This window comes from Motacilla alba, chromosome 11, assembly GCF_015832195.1.
Source record: "Motacilla alba alba isolate MOTALB_02 chromosome 11, Motacilla_alba_V1.0_pri, whole genome shotgun sequence".
Classification (NCBI taxonomy): domain Eukaryota; kingdom Metazoa; phylum Chordata; class Aves; order Passeriformes; family Motacillidae; genus Motacilla; species Motacilla alba.
In genome coordinates, this window is record NC_052026.1 from 9,928,642 (window position 1) to 9,938,473 (window position 9,832).

The following is a 9,832-nucleotide window of genomic DNA, read 5'->3' on the forward strand; positions in this document are numbered from 1 at the left end:
AGCCTGGCCTACGAGGTACTTGCCAAAATTATGTTCAGGAGTACAGCAACTGAAATGTGTTTCTGAATAGGCCAAAAGTTAGTTACTTTTGACTTTTTCTGAATGCACACTCTGTTCCCATTGTACAACGATGGGAAATACAGTTGAAAGGGTATATGTAAGTGTGCTCTAGCAGCAAGTTAATGGACACGAGAAGCTACCGGTATTCAGAAGATATTAAAAATTTTGGACGTACAAAGAAATTTAGAAAGAGCCTAGAGAGTAACCTGCACCTGAGCTTGAATTAAGCGCACGCCGTGCACAACACAGCAAAGTCACAGAACAAGTGAAATTTACAGTAAACACGCTGGCTGCCAGTAAGCGCTGCAAGTTTCCAAAATTAGCCGGCTTATCAGCCAGCAGCGGACATTTACGAGGCATTTCAGAGCTGCCGGAGTCCTCAGCAGCGCTCCCAGTTGGGGCTGACATTTCCTCCGCGACTCCCGGCCCTGCGCGCTCGCTCCGCGCGAACAAAGCCGCGCAACGCCGGCCCCGCGCGCATGCGCGGCCTGCGCGCCCCCGGGACACCGCCGGACAGCGGGACACCGGCCGGACAGCGGGACACGGGCCGGACAGCGGGACACGGGCCGGACAGCACGGACACCGGCCGGACAGCGGGACACGGGCCGGACAGCGCGGACACGGGCCGGACAGCGCGGACACGGGCCGGACAGCACGGACACCGGCCGGACAGCACGGACACCGGCCGGACAGCGGGACACGGGCCGGACAGCGCGGACACGGGCCGGACAGCGCGGACAGCGGGACACCGGCCGGACAGCTGGACACGGGCCGGACAGCGCGCCCCGCCTGCCCGGCTTCAGCAGCAGCGGCCCGATGGACATCGGCCTGCAGAGTGACACCGGAGTCCGCCCACAACATCTAGCCAGGCGCGATTTCTCTAGGAGAAAGTTTTCTCCAGCTACTAAATCTATTTGAGCGAACGTTACTTCTCTCTCTGAAAGTGATCTTTGTATTTCAGCAAAGTTTATCTCTTCGTTTGGAAAGGATTTTTGAAAAAAAAAATAGTGTTTAACGTAAGTTCAGGCTTCATGCAGCACCCTTCTTTTCCCCAGCATCTCATACAGTGCCTCACAAAAGGCCCCAGAGGTTGGACAAACATAGCACCAGGAAAAACACAGCGTGAAAGGGATCTTTATGTGCATGTGTGAGGGCCCAGTGCTAATAGCTCAATGTGCTATTGACACATCACAGTGCAAACAGCTAAGTCTTTTTCAAAATAGCGTGAGTCACAGTGTCATTCTCAACTTTGGGTAATTTGTGGTAAATCATCCCCATATTATTAAAACATATTTCTGTAAATGAAGGTAAGACACCGGGAAATGACTATTGCTTCTGACTGTAAGGTTTACTCCGAACACTGCACATGCCGCAGAGGTGTGAATAGACAGAAGTGGAACTGCAACTTCTGTGACAGCCCTCGGCAAAGCGGAGCGTTAGTTACCCTCCAGTACCAGCAGCTGATGCACTTTTAGATAATCCTCTAGTTAGGAACTGGCCGTAACAGAGCCGCGCTGAGCCGAGAGAACAGAGCAGAGGGAGGCTTCCTCCTCCCCTCACAGGGCCGTCCGAGCCCACCGCGCTCTGCCTGACGCTCCGGGAGCCGCCGCGGCTCCGCCCGGGGAAAGTTCGGCAAGTCCCGACCCCACCGCGAACGCTGCGCGCTCGGGACGCGCCTTTGTTCGCCGGCCACGGGAAGCAGGATCGCCTCCCCGAGCTCTTCCCGGCTGTCTGCCGCTCGCACCCCTCTGAACCGCCCGAGGGCAGGTTCCCCGGGGCGAGCCCCGCGGCGGCCGCGGCAGGAGGAGCCGCCCGGCCCCGCCGACCACAACTTTCCGGGGCTGAGCATCCCCCGGCCCCGCGGAGAGCGGCGGGCGCACCCGCCCCGGGCTCCGCGCATCCCCCGGCCCCAGCCTCCCCGCCCCGACGGAGCCCCAACTCCGGTCCGCGGGCAACCGGCCCGGGCAGCAACGCGAGGAATTAACACCCGCGGGAATAATCACCTTGTTGTAGTTGTAGTAACCCAAGCACTGGGCAAAGTCCAGGTTGGAGGGGTCTCCGGGGAGCGCGCTGCCCGCCGCAGCCGGGTAAAATCTTACATCCATGCTGGAGATTTGGTCCACTTGGAGAGACCGCCGGGAGGTTTAATAGATCCACCTTCAAGTGCCTTCCCCGGGGTAGGGGCACGAGCAAACCGCCGAGGGAGCGGAGCTGCGGGGCGCCGAGCCTGCCCGAGAGCGGGGACGAGCGAGGGCCGGGGGGCGGCGGGGACAGCGGGGGAAGAGGAGGCGGAAAAGTGCAGGTAAACAAGGAGGAGAAGAGAGTAGGATGAGAGGAGAGGTGGGCAGCGGACCCCAGGTGGATGCCCGTCCACCTCGGCGGGAGGAGGGGAGGGGAGGGGAGGGGAGGGAAGGAGGGAGGGCAGGGGAGAGGGAATGAGGGAGGGAGGGCTGTTGTTTTTTAAAAGCTCAGTGCCAAGCCACAGGCTTTGCCTCCGCATTCAGGAGCAGCTGCTGTACACAAAGGAGCCACGCGCCCGGCGCGGACGGACTGACGGACGGACCGGCCGCCGCCGCCCGCCCGACAAAGGCGGGGGGACCGTCACCGCCGGGGGAGCGGGGCACGGCGGGGCCGCCCCGCGCTGCCGGGGAGGGGGCGGCTAGCCCGGACTCGGTGCAACAGGGCTTCGCTGGCCGGGCGCGCTGCGGGGCGAAGTGCCGAGCGAGCGGCGCCGCGCTGGCAGCGCTCCCGGGCGGAGCGGCCGGGCCCGCGCCCCTCCCCGCCCCGCCGCGCCCCTCCCGCCGCCCGCGGCTCCCCCCGCCCGGTGCGCGCCCGCGCCGCCGCTCGCCCGCCCGGGCCCGAGCGGGGCCGGCAGCGGCCCTGCCCATGGCTGTCCTCGCTCCTCCCGGAAGGTTCCAGGTGAGTAACTTTCACCGCTTCCACCAGTTTTCCGCCCCGTTGTTGTTTGGGTTTTTTTTGGTTTTTTTTTTTTTTTTTTGGATAATGCACTTTATCGATTCACGCCGCTGCCTCGCTGCGTCAGGTTGGTCGCGGAAGAAACGGGATTTTTCTAACATGCTGTCAAGAGCAAGACTTTAAACCACAGTAGCCTGCCTCACTTACAGAAACCTCTTCACACTCTCAAAGTCTCCGCGTGATGAGTTAAGGCAACCCGCTAATAACCCAAATTTGTTTTGTCAGTGGTAGGCACAGCCCAGCCATATCTGCTCCCTTGCACGGAGCTTTGCTGACCCGACAACCTGCTCCAGAACTTTTGGAGAAAACACTAAAGCAGCACAAGGCCAGTTAACCTCACAACTTGAGCCCTGCAGACAAGGAAGAAGGATGGAAAGACGCCCTGGATTCCAGACTCCAGTGACAGGGAGAGGATTGCCTTTTGGGTCTAGAGCAGATTCCTGGGCAGTTCTCATGCAGCTGAAAGTATGCCCCAGATGGAGCTTCCTCCATTCAGCTGCAAAATAGCAATGGTAACATAAGTATACAAGGCTTTACTGTGCAACAGCAGCAAGACCTCTGAAGGACAGAAATCCTTGGGCCTATGCTCAGTCCCACTTCTGATGCCTGCCTCAGGAGCTTAGTGCCCCACACTTCATCTCCAGGCATGATTTTTCACTGTCTAAAAACATCAGGAGCAAACTGTAAAACAGTCAGTAGCTACATCATGTAGAAAGGAACATCTTCCCAACTCCATTCCTAGACATCTTATGTTCAATGTTTGTGGTGGCACAAGTAGCTCCTGGCTGCATGGGACATGACAGATCACCCTTATTCAGGATATCAATTCTGAAGTATCACACTTTGAAGCAAACATCTCTAGCATGGTATTTTGCACTAAGAGCAGAATTAAACATAGCACAGATACATATTTGTATTTCCATAGAGTATTCAGAATTTAACTTTCTAGAAAACTGTGTATGAATGGGTAAATGCCTCGATAGCAAAGATAACAGGCGTATACTGTCAAATACCTAATCCAATTTCATATTCATTATGGCAACTGTTCTTAACCGAAGGCAAAAGACTGCAAAATGTACTCTGTTACCAGGAGAGGAATTGTTAAGGCACATACAGCACAGAATATTCGCACAGGCACACCCCATATCTGTGGCAAAAAATTACTTATGCTCCTGAGAGAAACAAATTGTTCCAAAAAAGACAACAAAGCTGTTTCAGAATGCAACATCGCATTAGAGCATTTCTCCAACACAGTGATGGAAAAGTGGTAGTGTACAGGCACAGTAAACGTCTTTCAGTTGAGGCTGAAAGTAAAAGTAGCATTCTACTCAAGCACACGTTACATTAAACAGCTTCTTAGGTATAGGAACAGATCGTTGCCCTCAAGTTCTGGACTGCTCTGCTATATGAACACAGCTCTTTCCCACTGCCTAGCTCTGGGTCTCTGCACTTCTAATGAAATCTGAAATTTCTGCTGAACTCAGAGGAAGACCACATGAGTGAGGAATGAGCAGCCAATGATTCCAAGTCTGGCTTTGGTCCTGTCGCCACACTGCAAGCAGGCACTGTCAGGCTGCAGAGCTGTGTGATCCATGGCCCTGGGCAGGGCATGGGCACTGCCTGGCAGCCCAGCCCAGCTCACCTCTCCTGCCCCCTGCTCGGGCAGCAGCCTGTGCTGCAGGGCTGGCTGCAGGTAGGAGGCACAGCAGGTGCTCCTGGGGACCGGCAGCTACTGCCTCTGGTTAGGAGACTTGGGGTCAGGACATGAGCTAATAATGGTGATGTAAATAGTGATGATTTTACATATTCTGCTGTTTCCAATGTAGTTCCTTCTGAAAGTAATACCCACAACAGTAATACCTCAAAATACTCTGTTTTGACATCGCTGGCTCAGAAAGTTGATGTACATCGGAACAGACTCAGTCAGCATTAAAAAAAAAAAAAGTGACTACACTCAAGCTAGGCAAAACACCCCCAAAGTATTATTTGGTGAAAAGTTTTGAAATACTCTGTTTATACTATCATGAAAATAAAGCAGAACATCAATATTTACAACAATAAAAGAATTACAATTCCTGGCTACAATCTACTTTTGTCACCTCTGCTGAATGCCCAAAGTAAGTCTTTTGCAGAACAAGTATGACTGCAGTGAAATGAATTCATGATCTAACATGATCTAAAGAAAAGCAGAGGAGAAACTGGCATATATATGCTAATTTATTTTTCTTTTAAAATAAAATATTATGGTTTATGTGATACTATACCAGAGAGAATTGTACAAACTAAAGAATTGGGCAAGTGTGTGTTTTTCTTTCTCAACACCTCTTCAATGTAGTGTATTAAATAAGCAAACTTGAGTAATCTCTGCTATACTTTTAATGCATATACATGATGTCATTAAATGTTTTTTATTACAATGCATTTAAATGCATTTATCTTGAGAGTACCTTAAAGATGAAAAGTGAGCCAAAGTATTTATAACCTTCTCTACATGATGTTTGAAAAGAGTCCAACAAATTCTTCTCTCAAGCCATTCTCTTAAGGTCCTTTGGTAAAACTATGGCTTTGAAAGTCTATTTTTATCTTTTTTTTTTTTTTTCTTTCAGAGTAGATGGAATTATGAAGTATTTGCAATTTTGAGTAAGTATTCTTTTTTTTCCCTGCTGGTTTAATAAAAGAAAGTATCTATCTACAGTAAGTGGAGTACTCCAGTAATTTCCCTGGTCCTGGGTAGCTTCAATTTCAAAGAAACTTTTCAAAAAGCCTTGTTTCATAAAGGTTTGAATGTATGCCTACTGATGCCAACAATTATGATTCAGGAAGCAACACACAAATGGTGACTCTGTTCCATCTTCAGCTATACTTTCTTCTGACTCATCATCACAATTCAATTTTAAAAGCCATTAAGAACACTCAAACTGCTTTTCTGATGTAAGAACAGAAATTGTATTGAGTGAATCAGTCATATACAGACTTGAAAGTGTGCCTTCACAAATTCTCACTGCTGCCCAGAAACCTTTCAACTTGTGCAGGTAAATATGAATGTTCCAAGCCTGGCTGATTCCCATACAAGCCTTGGAACTTTTTTTTTTATTTTTTGTTTCCCATACCAGGTCAAACGTTGTACCCTTACAGCCTTTTCAAACCCTGTGTCAGTTCAGTATCATGGCAATAGTGTCTGAGGCTCAGTAACACAGGCACTGGAAGATTTACTCCAGCAAACCACGGGGTCAGGAAGGAGCCTCAGAGGTAAGAGCAAACAGCCAGATCTCTTAACACCCAAATTCTCAGGTGGGCAGCCAGGTCCTCCACAAGCACCACACCTCAGCCATCCCCCCCGTCCCTGACCACACAGTTCCCTCCCAGTGGCAAAGACAGCAAGCGTGGGACGGGCAGGAAGGTGAGGGAGAAGGGATGGAAGGAGCCAAGGCTGGACTGAAGCTCTCTGCTCCGGTGTTACAGTGCAGAGCCAACACTACAAAGAGCTTGCACAGTGCTGGCTCCACAGGCTCTGTTGTCCCAGCCCTCTCCATAGGCTTAGGGGAAGGTAGATGGATTTACCCTGGGCAGTGCATGGGAAAAACACCCCCAATTCTCAGGAGGTTCAATAACAACCTTTACCCACAAACTTTAGAACTCTTAAGTAGAATAAATTTTTAATTTGACAAATTTTAAAACATCCAGATGAAGTAAGGCACTTTGCAAACTCTTAAATTGGCAAACTTTAACCTATCCAGACACAACAAGGTGCTTACTGGAAATTTTTGGTTCAGCTTTAAGAAGAGGAAGGTAGAAGAAAGAGGGAGAAAGAGTAAGAAAAGGGACAGAGAAAGGTAAATATTCAGCATCCTAAGACCCGCTATGCCTTCAGTCTCCTACATTATCTCTTGGCTTCTGTAAGAACTGGGAGGAACAAGAGGAAAGGGAAGAATAGGACATCTCTGCTGTCACCTGCTGAGACTGTCTTAGCCCCTTCCCCCCAGAGCACATGTGGAGGATGGAAGGGCACAAAACAAAAAGGGTGGAATACAGAAGGAGAAAAGAAAGAGCACCAAGCAGGTCTGGTTTAGAAAAGAGTCTAAAGCCTCCTGAAATCAGTAGAAAGTCCCTTTAATTGACTGCAATGAGTTTTGAATCAGAACTATATTCTGCTTATCAAGTACAGCTGCTGAGAATCAATAATATTGTGACTAACCCTTCAAAGCAATAACTACACTACTAACTGCTGGCTAAGAAAAAGTACAATTAATAGCATATTAATTCATTAGAATTTATCTCACTGAAGTCCTCTTCTCATCAGGTGGTAGAGTCAGATGGCATTTAGAAGTGATCACACATGCATGAATATCCTATATAAATGAGGCAATAAAGAAAATACTTTTGTTCTTAATGTTAAGTCAGATCAAATATCCATTGATATCTACATCTCTTAGCAAGTATCTCAAACAGAGATCAATAAACACTTATTAGTCACTGAGTACGTTTCCTGCAGTAAAGGAGGGAATTTCAGCCAACAGTTTGGAGAAGCCAAACAATTGGGGGAGCTGGAGTTTAGTGCTTGCCTGCCAGATGATCATTTACCTTCCCATTTTCTCAGTTGCCACATCTAGAGAACTGCAGATCAAAGGATTATTTAAATACTATAGTCATTCCTTTAAAATACAAATCATTATTTTAAAATACAAGTATGGATTGGTGCAAGGGGAAAAAAAATCACAAGTGCAAGTTTTTGGTTTGTGAAAATTCTTTCAGGCCCAAATCAGGAAATACATTACTTTGTGAAACTGGGAATAAAATAAAATTATTAAACTTTTCAAAGATTTACATGTACCTCTTTGATGCTTCTGTGGGTTGCTGAGGTCTCTCACCTTGCCTGAAGTATTTTACCACCTCAAATAACTTACAGTATTTCAAATAATATTGTACCAGAAAACCAGATATTTGAGTTGTTTAGAGAACAGAGGCAACCATTAACACTGTTGAGCTGTGTAACAGGAAAAAGGTTTCTGCTGCTTTAAAGAAAGTATTCCATAATCTTCCAAAATAACCTGTGTGTAATGGCCAATATAGGATTACTTTTTGGCAGAGGGAATATCCTGTTGCTATTGACTGCAGTGTTACAGTATCCTCACATACTAGTACACAGTTATTGGGGGATAAAGACCACGTTGAAAAACTAACTGATTGCAGCACTGAAAACAGTGAAGGAACTGTCCAGTAATACGAAAATTCACTTCCTTAGGAGAACAATGACTGCAACTGTGTCACTTCTAGATTAGCATTAAAGAATAAAAGTTTTAACTGAAACTAAGAAATTAATGCAGCGTATTCCTTTCTTCCAGGGATGCTATTTTAAAGCAAGACAGGGAAACTTGGTTAGAGATGGTGCTGTATATGGTTATATATATATATATATATATATATATATATATATATATACACATATGTATGTATATAAATTACATGTACATATATATAATTTGTATCATCTGTTGATGTAAAGCTGTTTTCTCTTCCAGCTTTCTCCACATTCATACATTTGTTGAATTTAAACTGCTGGAACTATTATGGGGGGGGGGGGGGGGGGAGCCACTGACATCTACATTTTACAGGGAATTTACAAGGACAATGTCTACAGAAAGAAAAATATGTTCACCACAAGCAATCCAAATTCTTCTCTGTATTTCTCTGTTAGTCTAGAGGAATGTGATAGGCAGAAACTTTTTCATTTTACAGTAGAACAAAATCTAATTATTGAAAGAATTATTTTAATAAAAAGTCTTAGTGAGATATACTGAAGAGTTTTTCCAGGTGAGAAAGGTTACATTTAATCCTTGTATCTGCAACAAATTCACTCATGCACGTTTCTCAGTTTTAATTTCATCCAATGTTCTTTTAGGCAGTGGTTTGAAATACACCCATATGACCTCTGATATATTTCAGGTGCACACATTGCAATATAAAGCACCTAAAGAAGGATGTGGGGATGTTTCTGGAATGATCAATGAAAGGTCTTTCTGAGATTTTGTGAGTTTAATTCAACAATGCCCAGCTCAAGGGCATACTCACCCTTGAGAGCTGCCTGGTACCCTGGGGGGAAGGGGAGCAGCAGTGGCTGTCCCCAGAGCTGGGGAGGTGGCTCTGTCCCCCCTCAGTGACCACAATGCACGTCCTTTGTTGGTGGCTGTGGAGGGGATGGGCTTTTGGTCATCTCTTGGAAGCCAATGGAGGACTTGATGAGACACTGCCAAGATACAAGGTAAAAGCAGTGTATAGTTTCACAGTCATGCCATAAAAGCAAAATGAATCATTTAAAAATGCTGCTGTCATCATGTCCCTTTCAAATGTTACAGTGACTTACCATGGTATTAATGTCACACCATCTACCAGCACAGGTTATAAGATTAAATAATTAGTGACCAATGCTAGGGAATGTGAAGATATTAAAAAAAATTAAATAAATAAAATTAATAGTGCTGTACACATACTGCTTTATTTGGATAGATCAGATCCATACAATAACTGGGAGTAGTCTTCCAAAGGACCCATTAGTTATCCTTTAGGTCTTCTAATTAATGATGTAGTCTTCTGAGAGCATATTAATAACTCTGATATTAATAGCAGCATAATTCTAGCTGAGGATTAAAAAAATGAAGCACTCTTTTATAAGTACTTGTACAATGGAGTTTGGGACTTAGTAATAGACACATACATAAATTCATCAGATGGAAAATTAAGGAACGGATTTCTGAAGGTGTGATTAGGGACTGCAATAACATCTCTAAATGAACTGCTA

The 9,832-nt window shown here is 46.7% G+C and overlaps 1 protein-coding gene and 1 long non-coding RNA gene across 6 annotated transcripts in view; one reads left to right on the top strand and one right to left on the bottom strand.

Annotated features, from left to right (window-relative positions):
• The window catches only part of TOX3 (TOX high mobility group box family member 3), a 76,299-nt gene extending 73,480 nt beyond the window's left edge, over positions 1-2,819 (bottom strand). For 2 of the 5 annotated variants that reach the window (XM_038147866.1, XM_038147864.1), the window contains exon 1: positions 2,064-2,819. In XM_038147866.1, the coding sequence (XP_038003794.1) occupies positions 2,064-2,165 (102 nt within the window). In that variant the 5' untranslated portion in view covers positions 2,166-2,819. The remainder of the gene's footprint in view (positions 1-2,063) is intronic. The other 3 variants (XM_038147862.1, XM_038147865.1, XM_038147863.1) reach the window with 3 other exon arrangements.
• A 54-nt stretch (positions 2,820-2,873) lies between these two features.
• Positions 2,874-8,412, top strand: LOC119705441. The gene is made up of 3 exons (XR_005258228.1): positions 2,874-2,979; positions 5,643-5,676; positions 6,150-8,412. It is a non-coding gene; the product is annotated as an uncharacterized LOC119705441 (long non-coding RNA).
• The last annotated feature ends 1,420 nt before the right edge of the window (positions 8,413-9,832 follow it).